The sequence below is a fragment of the Nerophis lumbriciformis genome, linkage group LG01, assembly GCF_033978685.3.
Source record: "Nerophis lumbriciformis linkage group LG01, RoL_Nlum_v2.1, whole genome shotgun sequence".
Taxonomy (NCBI): Eukaryota; Metazoa; Chordata; class Actinopteri; order Syngnathiformes; family Syngnathidae; genus Nerophis; species Nerophis lumbriciformis.
The window spans coordinates 782,501-796,883 of record NC_084548.2 but is presented as its reverse complement, the minus strand read 5'-3'; the positions used below and the strand labels follow the sequence as shown (position 1 = coordinate 796,883).

Sequence of the window (14,383 nt, the reverse complement as noted above, 5' to 3'; positions counted from 1 at the left end):
GCTCACAAAGTACTACAATATTTGTTTTTATATATTTTTTTTTTTCAATAAGAAATATTGTATTGTCTTCGCAGTAGTACACACATCCGCTCACAAAATACGACAATATTTTATTTTATTTTTATTTATTTATTCTTTTCAATAAGAAATATGGTATTGTCTTCGCAGTAATACACACATGCGCTCACAAAGTACTACAATATTTTTTTATTTTATTTTTTTATTTTTTTTTTCAATAACACATATTGTATTGTCTTTGCAGTTGAACACACATCCTCTCACAAAGTACTACAATATTTGTTTTTATATTTTTATTTTTTTCAATAAGAAATATTGTATTGTCTTCGCAGTAGTACACACATCCGCTCACAAAGTACTACAATTTTTTTTTTTGTATTTTTATTTTTTTCAATAAGAAATATTGTATTGTCTTCGCAGTAGTATACACATCCGCTCACAAAGTACGACAATATTTTTTTTTTTTTAATTTATTTATTCTTTTCAATAAAAAATATTGTATTGTCTTCGCAGTAGTACACACATGCGCTCACAAAGTACTACAATATTTTATTTTATTTTTATTTATTTATATTTTTCAATAACAAATATTGTATTGTCTTCGCAGTAGTACACACATCCGCTCACAAAGTACGACAATATTTTATTTTATTTTTATTTATTTATTATTTTCAATAAGAAATATTGTATTGTCTTCGCAGTAATACACACATCCGCTCACAAAGTACTACAATATTTTATTTTATTTTTATTTATTTATTTTTTTCAATAACACATATTGTATTGTCTTCGCAGTAATACACACATCCGCTCACAAAGTACTACAATATTTTATTTTATTTTATTTTATTTTTTCAATAACAAATATTGTATTGTCTTTGCAGTAGAACACACATCCGCTCACAAAGTACTACAATATTTGTTTTTATATTTTTATTTTTTTCAATAAGAAATATTGTATTGTCTTCGCAGTAGTACACACATCCGCTCACAAAATACGACAATATTTTATTTTATTTTTATTTATTTATTCTTTTCAATAAGAAATATTGTATTGTCTTCGCAGTAATACACCTATGCGCTCACAAAGTACTACAATATTTTATTTTATTTTATTTTTTCAATAACAAATATTGTATTGTCTTTGCAGTAGAACACACATCCGCTCACAAAGTACTACAATATTTGTTTTTATATTTTTATTTTTTTCAATAAGAAATATTGTATTGTCTTCACAGTAGTACACACATCCGCTCACAAAATACGACAATATTTTATTTTATTTTTATTTATTTATTCTTTTCAATAAGAAATGTTGTATTGTCTTTGCAGTAATACACACATCCGCTCACAAAACACTACAATATTTTATTTTATTTTATTTTATTTTTTCAATAACAAATATTGTATTGTCTTTGCAGTAGAACACACATCCGCTCACAAAGTACTACAATATTTGTTTTTATATTTTTATTTTTTTCAATAAGAAATATTGTATTGTCTTCGCAGTAGTACACACATCCGCTCACAAAGTACGACAATATTTTATTTTATTTTTATTTATTTATTCTTTTCAATAAGAAATATTGTATTGTCTTCGCAGTAATACACACATGCGCTCACAAAGTACTACAATATTTGTTTTTATATTTTTATTTTTTTCAATAAGAAATATTGTATTGTCTTCGCAGTAGTACACACATCCGCTCACAAAATACGACAATATTTTATTTTATTTTTATTTATTTATTCTTTTCAATAAGAAATATTGTATTGTCTTCGCAGTAATACACACATGCGCTCACAAAGTACTACAATATTTTATTTTATTTTTATTTATTTATTTTTTTCAATAACACATATTGTATTGTCTTTGCAGTAATACACACATCCGCTCACAAAGTACTACAATATTTTATTTTATTTTATTTTATTTTTTCAATAACAAATATTGTATTGTCTTTGCAGTAGAACACACATCCGCTCACAAAGTACTACAATATTTGTTTTTATATTTTTATTTTTTTCAATAAGAAATATTGTATTGTCTTCACAGTAGTACACACATCCGCTCACAAAATACGACAATATTTTATTTTATTTTTATTTATTTATTCTTTTCAATAAGAAATGTTGTATTGTCTTTGCAGTAATACACACATCCGCTCACAAAACACTACAATATTTTATTTTATTTTATTTTATTTTTTCAATAACAAATATTGTATTGTCTTTGCAGTAGAACACACATCCGCTCACAAAGTACTACAATATTTGTTTTTATATTTTTATTTTTTTCAATAAGAAATATTGTATTGTCTTCGCAGTAGTACACACATCCGCTCACAAAGTACGACAATATTTTATTTTATTTTTATTTATTTATTCTTTTCAATAAGAAATATTGTATTGTCTTCGCAGTAATACACACATGCGCTCACAAAGTACTACAATATTTGTTTTTATATTTTTATTTTTTTCAATAAGAAATATTGTATTGTCTTCGCAGTAGTACACACATCCGCTCACAAAATACGACAATATTTTATTTTATTTTTATTTATTTATTCTTTTCAATAAGAAATATTGTATTGTCTTCGCAGTAATACACACATGCGCTCACAAAGTACTACAATATTTTATTTTATTTTTATTTATTTATTTTTTTCAATAACACATATTGTATTGTCTTTGCAGTAATACACACATCCGCTCACAAAGTACTACAATATTTTATTTTATTTTATTTTATTTTTTCAATAACAAATATTGTATTGTCTTTGCAGTAGAACACACATCCGCTCACAAAGTACTACAATATTGTTTTTATTTTATTTATTTTTTTCAATAAGAAATATTGTATTGTCTTCGCAGTAGTACACACATCCGCTCACAAAATTCGACAATATTTTATTTTATTTGTATTTATTTATTCTTTTCAATAAGAAATATTGTATTGTCTTCGCAGTAATACACACATGCGCTCACAAAGTACTACAATATTTTATTTTATTTATTTTATTTTTTCAATAACAAATATTGTATTGTCTTTGCAGTAGAACACACATCCGCTCACAAAGTACTACAATATTTGTTTTTATATTTTTATTTTTTTTCAATAAGAAATATTGTATTGTCTTCGCAGTAATACACACATCCGCTCACAAAGTACGACAATATTTTATTTTATTTTTATTTATTTATTCTTTTCAATAAAAAATATTGTATTGTCTTCGCAGTAGTACACACATCCGCTCACAAAGTACTACAATATTTTATTTTATTTTATTATTTTTTTCAATAACAAATATTGTATTGTCTTCGCAGTAGTACACACATCCGCTCACAAAGTACTACAATATTTGTTTTTATATTTTTATTTTTTTCAATAAGAAATATTGTATTGTCTTCGCAGTAATACACACATGCGCTCACAAAATACGACAATATTTTATTTTATTTGTATTTATTTATTCTTTTCAATAAAAAAAAATTGTATTGTCTTCGCAGTAATACACACATCTGCTCACAAAGTACTACAATATTTTATTTTATTTGTATTTTTTTTTTTTTTCAATAACACATTTTGTATTGTCTTTGCAGTAGAACACACATCCGCTCACAAAGTACTACAATATTTTATTTTATTTATTTTATTTTTTCAATAACAAATATTGTATTGTCTTTGCAGTAGAACACACATCCGCTCACAAAGTACTACAATATTTGTTTTTATTTTTTTATTTTTTTCAATAAGAAATATTGTATTGTCTTCGCAGTAGTACACACATCCGCTCACAAAGTACGACAATATTTTATTTTATTTTTATTTATTTATTCTTTTCAATAAGAAATATTGTATTGTCTTCGCAGTAGTACACACATCCGCTCACAAAGTACTACAATATTTTATTTTATTATTTTTTTTCTTTCAATAACAAATATTGTATTGTCTTCGCAGTAGTACACACATCCGCTCACAAAGTACTACAATATTTGTTTTTATATTTTTATTTTTTTCAATAAGAAATATTGTATTGTCTTCGCAGTAATACACACATCCGCTCACAAAATTCGACAATATTTTATTTTATTTTTATTTATTTATTCTTTTCAATAAGAAATATTGTATTATCTTCGCAGTAATACACACATCCGCTCACAAAATTCGACAATATTTTATTTTATTTTTATTTATTTATTCTTTTCAATAAGAAATATTGTATTATCTTCGCAGTAATACACACATCCGCTCACAAAGTACTACAATATTTTATTTTATTATTATTTTTTTTTCAATAACAAATATTGTATTGTCTTCGCAGTAGTACACACATCCGCTCACAAAGTACTACAATATTTGTTTTTATATTTTTATTTTTTTCAATAAGAAATATTGTATTGTCTTCGCAGTAATACACACATCCGCTCACAAAATTCGACAATATTTTATTTTATTTTTATTTATTTATTCTTTTCAATAAGAAATATTGTATTATCTTCGCAGTAATACACACATCCGCTCACAAAGTACTACAATATTTTATTTTATTTTATTTTATTTTTTCAATAACAAATATTGTATTGTCTTTGCAGTAGAACACACATCCGCTCACAAAGTACTACAATATTTGTTTTTATATTTTTATTTTTTTCAATAAGAAATATTGTATTGTCTTCGCAGTAGTACACACATCCGCTCACAAAGTACGACAATATTTTATTTTATTTTTATTTATTTATTCTTTTCAATAAAAAATATTGTATTGTCTTCGCAGTAGTACACACATCCGCTCACAAAGTACTACAATATTTTATTTTATTTTATTTTTTTTATTTTTTTTCCAATAACACATATTGTATTGTCTTTGCAGTAATACACACATCCGCTCGCAAAGTACTACAATATTTTATTTTATTTTTATTCATTTATTTTTTTCAATAACACATATTGTATTGTCTTTGCAGTAGAACACACATCCGCTCACAAAGTACTACAATATTTTTAATTTCTTTTTTTAATTTTATAAACCTTTATTTATAAATGTCAACATTTACAAACAGTTGAGAAATAATAATCAAAGTAAGTACAAAAAACAGTATAAAACAGCGCGAGTGGGATGTAAATTCAAAGTAACTAAAATAGAATGCAATATATATATATATATATATATATATATATATATATATATATATATATATATATATATATATATATATATATATATATATATATATATATATATATATATATATAAAACAAACAAAGTGGAACCTTTATTTCGTTTGTTTTCAAAACTCCGCTCCACCCACAACGTGTCACCACTTCCGCTCTGAGGGCCTTCAAAATAAGAGCTCAAGGCAACAACTTATAACAGGAATTTAACATCACAAAGAGGCAAGTCCAAAAAAAAAAAAGGTTACATACCTCCCCTCCTACAAAAAGAAACGTCTTCGTTTCAACACAATAACAGGATTGTTGTAAAATATAGAAATAAAAGTGTAAATTGTTCCAATTTAAACGTATTTTGATCGACTAATCTGCCATCGGAGTAATAACTGACAACAATCCCAGCCAATCAGTAAGCGCGTTACTCGCCGTCGATCTCCTCCACCAATCGCGACGCTTTCTCTAACCCACGTGACAGTTTCGCGGCAAAACAGATTTCGCGCGAAAAAACCTGTGTCCCCCCCCCTCCGTCGCCAGCCCTTGTTTGGATGGGGATCAGCTGGGATAATAATAACAATAACGGCGGACAACCCGGGCAGGTGAAGACGCTTTTTTGGGGGGGACCCGACATAAGCAAAGCGGGTGTTTAATTTGACGGATGCTAATTTTTTGGACGCGTTCTTGTTACACTTTTGTGTGGGGCGGCTTCTTCCTGGATTGCCCCCTACAAACCGACGGGCTCGGTGACTAATAACCCCGCTAGCTTAAGCTAACATGTCTTAATTCTCACATTGAAAGCTATTCTTTTAAACACATCGCACAACGTACCATTAATGTAAATAACGCCTTTGGATGTTTAGTTTTATTGACATCGCAGCGCCGCTACTACTACTATACTACTTCTACTACTACCCGGGAAAGTGCTGCAAACTTTCGCGCGTCCCCCCGCGAAACAGCTGGCGGTTGCAATATTGCTCGCTGGGTGTAAAATGGCGAGTTTATCGGCGCGTTTTTACACTTAAGTGTCCATTTGAGACGGTTATGGCTAAGTTAGCATGCTGGCTGCTGGGCCTGCTCCCCTGCTGAGAACCCGCAAGTCAAAACAAAAGATAACCTTCCTGTCTGGGCCTGCTTTGCTATTGATTGTTTATTTTGTCTTCTAACTTCATGAAGCTGTCGAGTTGCTCAGCAAGTGTTAAAAAAAAATTGTATTGTGCAATCAGGGCCCCCCCCCACCCCACATTAGAAGTGGTGACGTATGCTCGATGAGGACATCACGTGGTGTCTCCACTGACCCTTCAAGAGGGTCCATCTTCATCTTCTTGTGACATAGCGGACTTGAGTCCAGAACCGCCTTTTTGCCATGTCAGAGACTCTGCTGACGGGCCGCACGTCGGAGGACCTCTTGGCCGACTTTGAGACTTTGCTCAACTCCGGGGGCATCGGCCCGGGTCAGGACCACCAGATCGTCATCATCACCAGCCCCGGCGATGGCTCGGGACTCCACCCGGACGCCGTCCCCTCCAGCACGGGCGAAGTCCTGCTCTTCGCGACCCCGCAGGGACCCGCCGACGTGGCCTTCCAGGACAAGCAGCGCCCGGCTCTGGGAAGACCACCGGTGAGGACTGAGTGGAGGTCTTGTTTGTTTGCTGGCTTTCTTTCACTCTAACGCTCACATTTGGTTGTCGCCGTAGATTCATAACAGCAGTACGAGTTGAAATTTGCGCACCGTAACAAATATATTTCTTAAGATTTATACCCTTTTGAGAGCAAGTTTTTCCTTGCCTCCGTCACCAAAGTTCTGTGAGTCCGGTGCTCTTTCTTTCATGAGTGAGGAGTTCAAGTTCTTGGACTGCATAATTAAAATGTAAGTTTTAAGTGACTTAAAAATTTATTATTTTGTTTGCTTTGTATGAGGAGTTTTTCCTTGCCTCCGTCACCAAAGTTCTGTGAGTCCGTTGCTCTTTCTTTCATGAGTGAGGAGTTCAAGTTCTTGGACTGCATAATTAAAATGTAAGTTTTGAGTGACTTAAAAATGTATTATTTTGTTTGCTTTGTATGAGGAGTTTTTCCTTGCCTCCGTCACCAAAGTTCTTGGGGTTAGTTGGTTTACTTTGATGTGTGAGAAGTTATAGTTCTGTAAATGTACAGTTTAAAACTACTGATAGTTTTGTGGGACTTACCAGGATTCATTTTTAGTTTTTCTTCCTTAAAAGGGAGTTTTTTCTTTGCCTCCGTCACCAAAGTTCTGTGGGCCCGTTAGTTTTTATTCCATGTGTCAAGAGTTCAGGTTCTTGGTTGAAAGTTGAAATGTAAGTTTGCGCAATTCGAAAATAACCCATTTTTGTTTCCTTTCTTAGTTTTTCCTTGCCTCCGTCACCAAAGTTCTGTGAGTCAGGTGGTTTTTCTTTCATGTGTGAGGAGTTCAGGTTCTTAGACTGCTTAGTTGAAATGTAAGTTTTGAGTGACTTTTAAATTAATTATTTTGTTCTCTTTCTTTGAGGAGTTTTTCCTTGCCTCCATCGCTAAAGTTCTTGGGGTTAGTTGGTTTACTTTGATGTGTGAGAAGTTATAGTTCTGTAAATGTACAGTTTAAAACTATCGTATGTTTTACGGGACTTACCAGGATTCATTTTTATGTTTTCTTCCTTAAAAGGGAGTTTTTTCCTTGCCTCCATCACCAAAGTTTTGTGGGCCCGTTAGTTTTTATTCCATGTGTCAAGAGTTCAGGTTCTTGGTTGAAAGTTGAAATGTAAGTTTGCGCAATTCGAAAATAACCCATTTTTGTTTCCTTTCTTAGTTTTTCATTGCCTCCATCGGTAAAGTTCTTGGGGTTAGTTGGTTTACTTTACAGCATGAAGTGTTTTAGTCATATAATTGTATAGTTTTTAACTTACCGTAAGTTTTGTGGACTTAACAGTATTATTTTTTTAGTTTTTCTTCCTTAAAAGGGAGTTTTTTCTTTGCCTCCGTCACCAAAGTTCTGTGGTCCCGTTAGTTTTTATTCCATGTGTCAGGAGTTCAGGTTCTTGGTTGAAAGTTGAAATGTAAGTTTGCGCAATTCGAAAATAACCCATTTTTGTTTCCTTTCTTAGTTTTTCCTTGCCTCCGTCACCAAAGTTCTGTGAGTCAGGTGGTTTTTCTTTCATGTGTGAGGAGTTCAGGTTCTTAGACTGCTTAGTTGAAATGTAAGTTTTGAGTGACTTTAAATTAATTATTTTGTTCTCTTTCTTTGAGGAGTTTTTCCTTGCCTCCATCGCTAAAGTTCTTGGGGTTAGTTGGTTTACTTTGATGTGTGAGAAGTTATAGTTCTGTAAATGTACAGTTTAAAACTATCGTATGTTTTATGGGACTTACCAGGATTCATTTTTATGTTTTCTTCCTTAAAAGGGAGTTTTTTCCTTGCCTCCATCACCAAAGTTCTGTGGGCCCGTTAGTTTTTATTCCATGTGTCAAGAGTTCAGGTTCTTGGTTGAAAGTTGAAATGTAAGTTTGCGCAATTCGAAAATAACCCATTTTTGTTTCCTTTCTTAGTTTTTCCTTGCCTCCGTCGCCAAAGTTCTGTGAGTCAGGTGGTTTTTCTTTCATGTGTGAGGAGTTCAGGTTCTTAGACTGCTTAGTTGAAATGTAAGTTTTGAGTGACTTTAAAATTAATGATTTTGTTCTCTTTCTTTGAGGAGTTTTTCCTTGCCTCCATCACCAAAGTTCTTGGGGTTAGTTGGTTTACTTTGATGTGTGAGAAGTTATAGTTCTGTAAATGTACAGTTTAAAACTATCGTATGTTTTATGGGACTTACCAGGATTCATTTTTATGTTTTCTTCCTTAAAAGGGAGTTTTTTCCTTGCCTCCATCACCAAAGTTTTGTGGGCCCGTTAGTTTTTATTCCATGTGTCAGGAGTTCAGATTCTTGGTTGAAAGTTGAAATGTAAGTTTGCGCAATTCGAAAATAACCCATTTTTGTTTCCTTTCTTAGTTTTTCCTTGCCTCCGTCACCAAAGTTCTGTGAGTCAGGTGGTTTTTCTTTAATGTGTGAGGAGTTCAGGTTCTTAGACTGCTTAGTTGAAATGTAAGTTTTGAGTGACTTTAAAATTAATTATTTTGTTCTCTTTCGTTTAGGAGTTTTTCCTTGCCTCCATCGCTAAAGTTCTTAGGTTAGTTGGTTTACTTTGATGTGTGAGAAGTTATAGTTCTGTAAATGTACAGTTTAAAACTAACGTATGTTTTGTGGGACTTACCAGGATTCATTTTTAGTTTTTCTTCCTTAAAAGGGAGTTTTTTTCCTTGCCTCCGTCACCAAAGTTCTGTGGGCCCGTTAGTTTTTATTCCATGTGTCAAGAGTTCAGGTTCTTGGTTGAAAGTTGAAATGTAAGTTTGCGCAATTCGAAAATAACCCATTTTTGTTTCCTTTCTTAGTTTTTCCTTGCCTCCGTCACCAAAGTTCTTGGGGTTAGTTGGTTTACTTTGATGTGTGAGAAGATATAGTTCTGTAAATGTACAGTTTAAAACTATCGTATGTTTTATGGTACTTACCAGGATTCATTTTTATGTTTTCTTCCTTAAAAGGGAGTTTTTTCCTTGCCTCCATCACCAAAGTTTTGTGGGCCCGTTAGTTTTTATTCCATGTGTCAAGAGTTCAGGTTCTTGGTTGAAAGTTGAAATGTAAGTTTACGCAACTTGAAAATAACCCTTTTTTGTTAACTTTCTTAGTTTTTCCTTGCCTCCGTCACCAAAGTTCTTGGGGTTAGTTGGTTTACTTTGATGTGTGAGAAGTTATAGTTCTGTAAATGTACAGTTTAAAACTATCGTATGTTTTACGGGACTTACCAGGATTCATTTTTATGTTTTCTTCCTTAAAAGGGAGTTTTTTCCTTGCCTCCATCACCAAAGTTCTGTGGGCCCGTTAGTTTGTATTCCATGTGTCAGGAGTTCAGGTTCTTGGTTGAAAGTTGAAATGTAAGTTTACGCAACTTGAAAATAACCCTTTTTTGTTTTCTTTCTTAGTTTTTCATTGCCTCCATCGGTAAAGTTCTTGGGGTTAGTTAGTTTACTTTGATGTGTGAGAAGATATAGTTCTGTAAATGTACGGTTTAAAACTATCGTATGTTTTATGGGACTTACCAGGATTCATTTTTATGTTTTCTTCCTTAAAAGGGAGTTTTTTCCTTGCCTCCATCACTAAAGTTCTGTGGTCCCGTTAGTTTTTATTCCATGTGTCAAGAGTTCAGGTTCTTGGTTGAAAGTTGAAATGTAAGTTTGCGCAATTCGAAAATAACCCATTTTTTGTTTCCTTTCTTAGTTTTTCCTTGCCTCCGTCACCAAAGTTCTGTGAGTCAGGTGGTTTTTCTTTCATGTGTGAGGAGTTCAGGTTCTAAGACTGCTTAGTTGAAATGTAAGTTTTGAGTGACTTTAAAATTAATTATTTTGTTCTCTTTCTTTGAGGAGTTTTTCCTTGCCTCCGTCACCAAAGTTCTTGGGGTTAGTTGGTTTACTTTGATGTGTGAGAAGTTATAGTTCTGTAAATGTACAGTTTAAAACTATCGTATGTTTTATGGGACTTACCAGGATTCATTTTTATGTTTTCTTCCTTAAAAGGGAGTTTTTTCCTTGCCTCCATCACCAAAGTTTTGTGGGCCCGTTAGTTTTTATTCCATGTGTCAGGAGTTCAGGTTCTTGGTTGAAAGTTGAAATGTAAGTTTGCGCAATTCGAAAATAACCCATTTTTGTTTCCTTTCTTAGTTTTTCCTTGCCTCCGTCACCAAAGTTCTGTGAGTCAGGTGGTTTTTCTTTCATGTGTGAGGAGTTCAGGTTCTCAGACTGCTTAGTTGAAATGTAAGTTTTGAGTGACTTTAAAATTAATTATTTTGTTCTCTTTCTTTGAGGAGTTTTTCCTTGCCTCCATCACTAAAGTTCTTGGGGTTAGTTGGTTTACTTTGATGTGTGAGAAGTTATAGTTCTGTAAATGTACAGTTTAAGACTATCGTATGTTTTATGGGACTTACCAGGATTCATTTTTATGTTTTCTTCCTTAAAAGGGAGTTTTTTCTTTGCCTCCGTCACCAAAGTTCTTTGGGCCCGTTAGTTTTTATTCCATGTGTCAAGAGTTCAGGTTCTTGGTTGAAAGTTGAAATGTAAGTTTGCGCAATTCGAAAATAACCCATTTTTGTTTCCTTTCTTAGTTTTTCCTTGCCTCCGTCACCAAAGTTCTGTGAGTCAGGTGGTTTTTCTTTCATGTGTGAGGAGTTCAGGTTCTTAGACTGCTTAGTTGAAATGTAAGTTTTGAGTGACTTTAAAATTAATTATTTTGTTCTCTTTCTTTGAGGAGTTTTTCCTTGCCTCCATCGCCAAAGTTCTTGGGGTTAGTTGGTTTACTTTGATGTGTGAGAAGTTATAGTTCTGTAAATGTACAGTTTAAAACTATCGTATGTTTTATGGGACTTACCAGGATTCATTTTTATGTTTTCTTCCTTAAAAGGGAGTTTTTTTCCTTGCCTCCGTCACCAAAGTTTTGTGGGCCCGTTAGTTTTTATTCCATGTGTCAAGAGTTCAGGTTCTTGGTTGAAAGTTGAAATGTAAGTTTGCGCAATTCGAAAATAACCCTTTTTTGTTTCCTTTCTTAGTTTTTCCTTGCCTCCGTCACCAAAGTTCTGTGAGTCAGGTGGTTTTTCTTTCATGTGTGAGGAGTTCAGGTTCTTAGACTGCTTAGTTGAAATGTAAGTTTTGAGTGACTTTAAATTAATTATTTTGTTCTCTTTCTTTGAGGAGTTTTTCCTTGCCTCCATCGCTAAAGTTCTTGGGGTTAGTTGGTTTACTTTGATGTGTGAGAAGTTATAGTTCTGTAAAAGTACAGTTTAAAACTACTGTATGTTTTGTGGGACTTACCAGGATTCATTTTTAGTTTTTCTTCCTTAAAAGGGAATTTTTTTCTTTGCCTCCGTCACCAAAGTTCTGTGGTCCCGTTAGTTTTTATTCCATGTGTCAAGAGTTCAGGTTCTTGGTTGAAAGTTGAAATGTAAGTTTGCGCAATTCGAAAATAACCCATTTTTGTTTCCTTTCTTAGTTTTTCCTTGCCTCCGTCACCAAAGTTCTGTGAGTCAGGTGGTTTTTCTTTCATGTGTGAGGAGTTCAGGTTCTTAGACTGCTTAGTTGAAATGTAAGTTTTGAGTGACTTTAAAATTTATTATTTTGTTCTCTTTCTTTGAGGAGTTTTTCCTTGCCTCCATCGCTAAAGTTCTTGGGGTTAGTTGGTTTACTTTACAGCATGAAGTGTTTTAGTCATATAATTGTATAGTTTTTAACTTAAGTTTTGTGGACTTAACAGTATTATTTTTTTAGTTTTTCTTCCTTAAAAGGGAGTTTTTTTCCTTGCCTCCGTCACCAAAGTTCTGTGGGCCCGTTAGTTTTTATTCCATGTGTCAGGAGTTCAGGTTCTTGGTTGAAAGTTGAAATGTAAGTTTGCGCAATTCGAAAATAACCCATTTTTGTTTCCTTTCTTAGTTTTTCCTTGCCTCCGTCACCAAAGTTCTGTGAGTCAGGTGGTTTTTCTTTCATGTGTGAGGAGTTCAGGTTCTTAGACTGCTTAGTTGAAATGTAAGTTTTGAGTGACTTTAAAATTAATTATTTTGTTCTCTTTCTTTGAGGAGTTTTTCCTTGCCTCCATCGCTAAATTTCTTGGGGTTAGTTGGTTTACTTTGATGTGTGAGAAGTTATAGTTCTGTAAATGTACAGTTTAAAACTATCGTATGTTTTCTGGTACTTACCAGGATTCATTTTTATGTTTTCTTCCTTAAAAGGGAGTTTTTTCCTTGCCTCCATCACCAAAGTTTTGTGGGCCCGTTAGTTTTTATTCCATGTGTCAGGAGTTCAGGTTCTTGGTTGAAAGTTGAAATGTAAGTTTGCGCAATTCGAAAATAACCCATTTTTGTTTCCTTTCTTAGTTTTTCCTTGCCTCTGTCACCAAAGTTCTGTGAGTCAGGTGGTTTTTCTTTCATGTGTGAGGAGTTCAGGTTCTTAGACTGCTTAGTTGAAATGTAAGTTTTGAGTGACTTTAAAATTAATTATTTTGTTCTCTTTCTTTGAGGAGTTTTTCCTTGCCTCCATCGCTAAAGTTCTTGGGGTTAGTTGGTTTACTTTGATGTGTGAGAAGATATAGTTGTGTAAATGTACAGTTTAAAACTATCGTATGTTTTATGGGACTTACCAGGATTCATTTTTATGTTTTCTTCCTTAAAAGGGAGTTTTTTCCTTGCCTCCATCACCAAAGTTTTGTGGGCCCGTTAGTTTTTATTCCATGTATCAGGAGTTCAGGTTCTTGGTTGAAAGTTGAAATGTAAGTTTGCGCAATTCGAAAATAACCCATTTTTGTTTCCTTTCTTAGTTTTTCCTTGCCTCCGTCACCAAAGTTCTGTGAGTCAGGTGGTTTTTCTTTCATGTGTGAGGAGTTCAGGTTCTTAGACTGCTTAGTTGAAATGTAAGTTTTGAGTGACTTTAAAATTAATTATTTTGTTCTCTTTCTTTGAGGAGTTTTTCCTTGCCTCCATCGCTAAAGTTCTTGGGGTTAGTTGGTTTACTTTGATGTGTGAGAAGTTATAGTTCTGTAAAAGTACAGTTTAAAACTACTGTATGTTTTATGGGACTTACCAGGATTCATTTTTATGTTTTCTTCCTTAAAAGGGAGTTTTTTCCTTGCCTCCATCACCAAAGTTTTGTGGTCCCGTTAGTTTTTATTCCATGTGTCAAGAGTTCAGGTTCTTGGTTGAAAGTTGAAATGTAAGTTTGCGCAATTCGAAAATAACCCATTTTTGTTTCCTTTCTTAGTTTTTCCTTGCCTCCGTCACCAAAGTTCTGTGAGTCAGGTGGTTTTTCTTTCATGTGTGAGGAGTTCAGGTTCTTAGACTGCTTAGTTGAAATGTAAGTTTTGAGTGACTTTAAATTAATTATTTTGTTCTCTTTCTTTGAGGAGTTTTTCCTTGCCTCCGTCACCAAAGTTCTTAGGTTAGTTGGTTTACTTTGATGTGTGAGAAGTTATAGTTCTGTAAATGTACAGTTTAAAACTACTGTATGTTTTGTGGGACTTACCAGGATTCATTTTTAGTTTTTCTTCCTTAAAAGGGAGTTTTTTCTTTGCCTCCGTCACCAAAGTTCTGTGGTCCCGTTAGTTTTTATTCCATGTGTCAAGAGTTCAGGTTCTTGGTTGA

General features: G+C 33.0%; 1 protein-coding gene across 1 annotated transcript in view; it reads left to right on the top strand.

Moving 5' to 3' along the window:
• The first annotated feature begins 5,712 nt into the window (after positions 1–5,712).
• The window catches only part of e2f1 (E2F transcription factor 1), a 54,725-nt gene continuing 46,054 nt past the window's right edge, over positions 5,713–14,383 (top strand). Inside the window, exon 1 of the mRNA XM_061970310.2 lies at positions 5,713–6,806. Coding sequence (XP_061826294.2) covers positions 6,552–6,806 — 255 coding nt within the window. The 5' untranslated portion in view covers positions 5,713–6,551. The remainder of the gene's footprint in view (positions 6,807–14,383) is intronic.